Source organism: Symphodus melops (genome assembly GCF_947650265.1).
Source record: "Symphodus melops genome assembly, chromosome: 2".
In the NCBI taxonomy this organism is placed as follows: Eukaryota; Metazoa; Chordata; class Actinopteri; order Labriformes; family Labridae; genus Symphodus; species Symphodus melops.
In genome coordinates this window covers 3,332,509-3,333,438 of record NC_136692.1, presented here as the reverse complement: position 1 = coordinate 3,333,438, position 930 = coordinate 3,332,509, and the positions used below count along the sequence as shown (strand labels likewise).

Genomic DNA, 930 nt, shown 5'->3' with positions numbered 1-930 from the left:
GGCCCTTTGCCATCAGGACTCATCTGTGGTCTGTTTATGGAGGAGGCGGGGCCTGTGACAGGAAACTACACGAGTGAGACTGTACCCCCAAATAAAATCTGATCTTAAAGGTTCATTTACTCTTTGCACAGAAACATCCACAGCATGTTATACTGAAGGTGTTAAATAAGTGGTGCTAGAATAGTCCCCTTTATTGTCTCCTAAAAACAATCTCCCCCTCCTTTATAAGAGGAGCTCGTCCAGGCGGTCTTCTGTTGGATCTCTTTTACATTCTGTGTTGAAAGATGCAAAATCACAAACAAACTCGCGGGGGATTGAAAGCCAAGTTCAACTTTATTAGAAGAAGTAAGGGAATAAAAAGAGTTAGAAAAAAAAATTAAAAAAGCAGGGAAATATTTAGACCTGGCTAGAGCGGGTTGGTTTCAGACAACAGATTGCGATTTGTCCAACCGCGATCGTCTTCTGAGTATCGCCGGAAAGTCTCCCCCAGCAGCGGGCTCCAGGGCCTCGGACGAGCGGTAGGAGCGGGCGCGCAAGGCACAGGCGATGATGCCGCCCACCACTGTCACCACAATCACCGCCCCAACAATGGCGATGGTGATGATCTCAGACAAAGTGAAGCTAGGTGCTAAGGTGGAGAGAGAGAGAGGGAGGGAGGAGGTTCAACAGGGGTTGTTGTTGGGTTTTGGGTCTGTGAATGTCTTCTTATACTCACTTGGCCATTCAACCTCGTAGGAGTATCCCAAGTTCGCCGTGGCAGCGACAAACATCTCAGCGTTGGTAACAGGAGGCCAAAAAGGAACCATGTTGAATCTCCTATTGTGCCCAATGGGAGCGTTCTCCTCAGGATAGACGACTTGACCTGCAGGATGAGACGAATAGATTCCTGTTTGTCACTCTGACTGTGCTGCGCTTTCTGTGTTTGCATTT

The 930-nt window shown here is 48.1% G+C and overlaps 1 protein-coding gene across 1 annotated transcript; it reads right to left on the bottom strand.

Annotated features, from left to right (window-relative positions):
- Nucleotides 1–314: 314 nt before the first annotated feature.
- On the bottom strand, nucleotides 315–859 carry tyrp1b (tyrosinase-related protein 1b). The gene is made up of 2 exons (XM_079338312.1): nucleotides 716–859; nucleotides 315–628 (listed from the first exon to the last, which is right to left on the bottom strand). The coding sequence occupies exons 1-2, from the start codon at nucleotides 804–806 to the stop codon at nucleotides 423–425; spliced, it is 297 nt and encodes a 98-aa protein (XP_079194438.1). The 5' UTR covers nucleotides 807–859; the 3' UTR covers nucleotides 315–422.
- Between the last annotated feature and the right edge of the window lie 71 nt (nucleotides 860–930).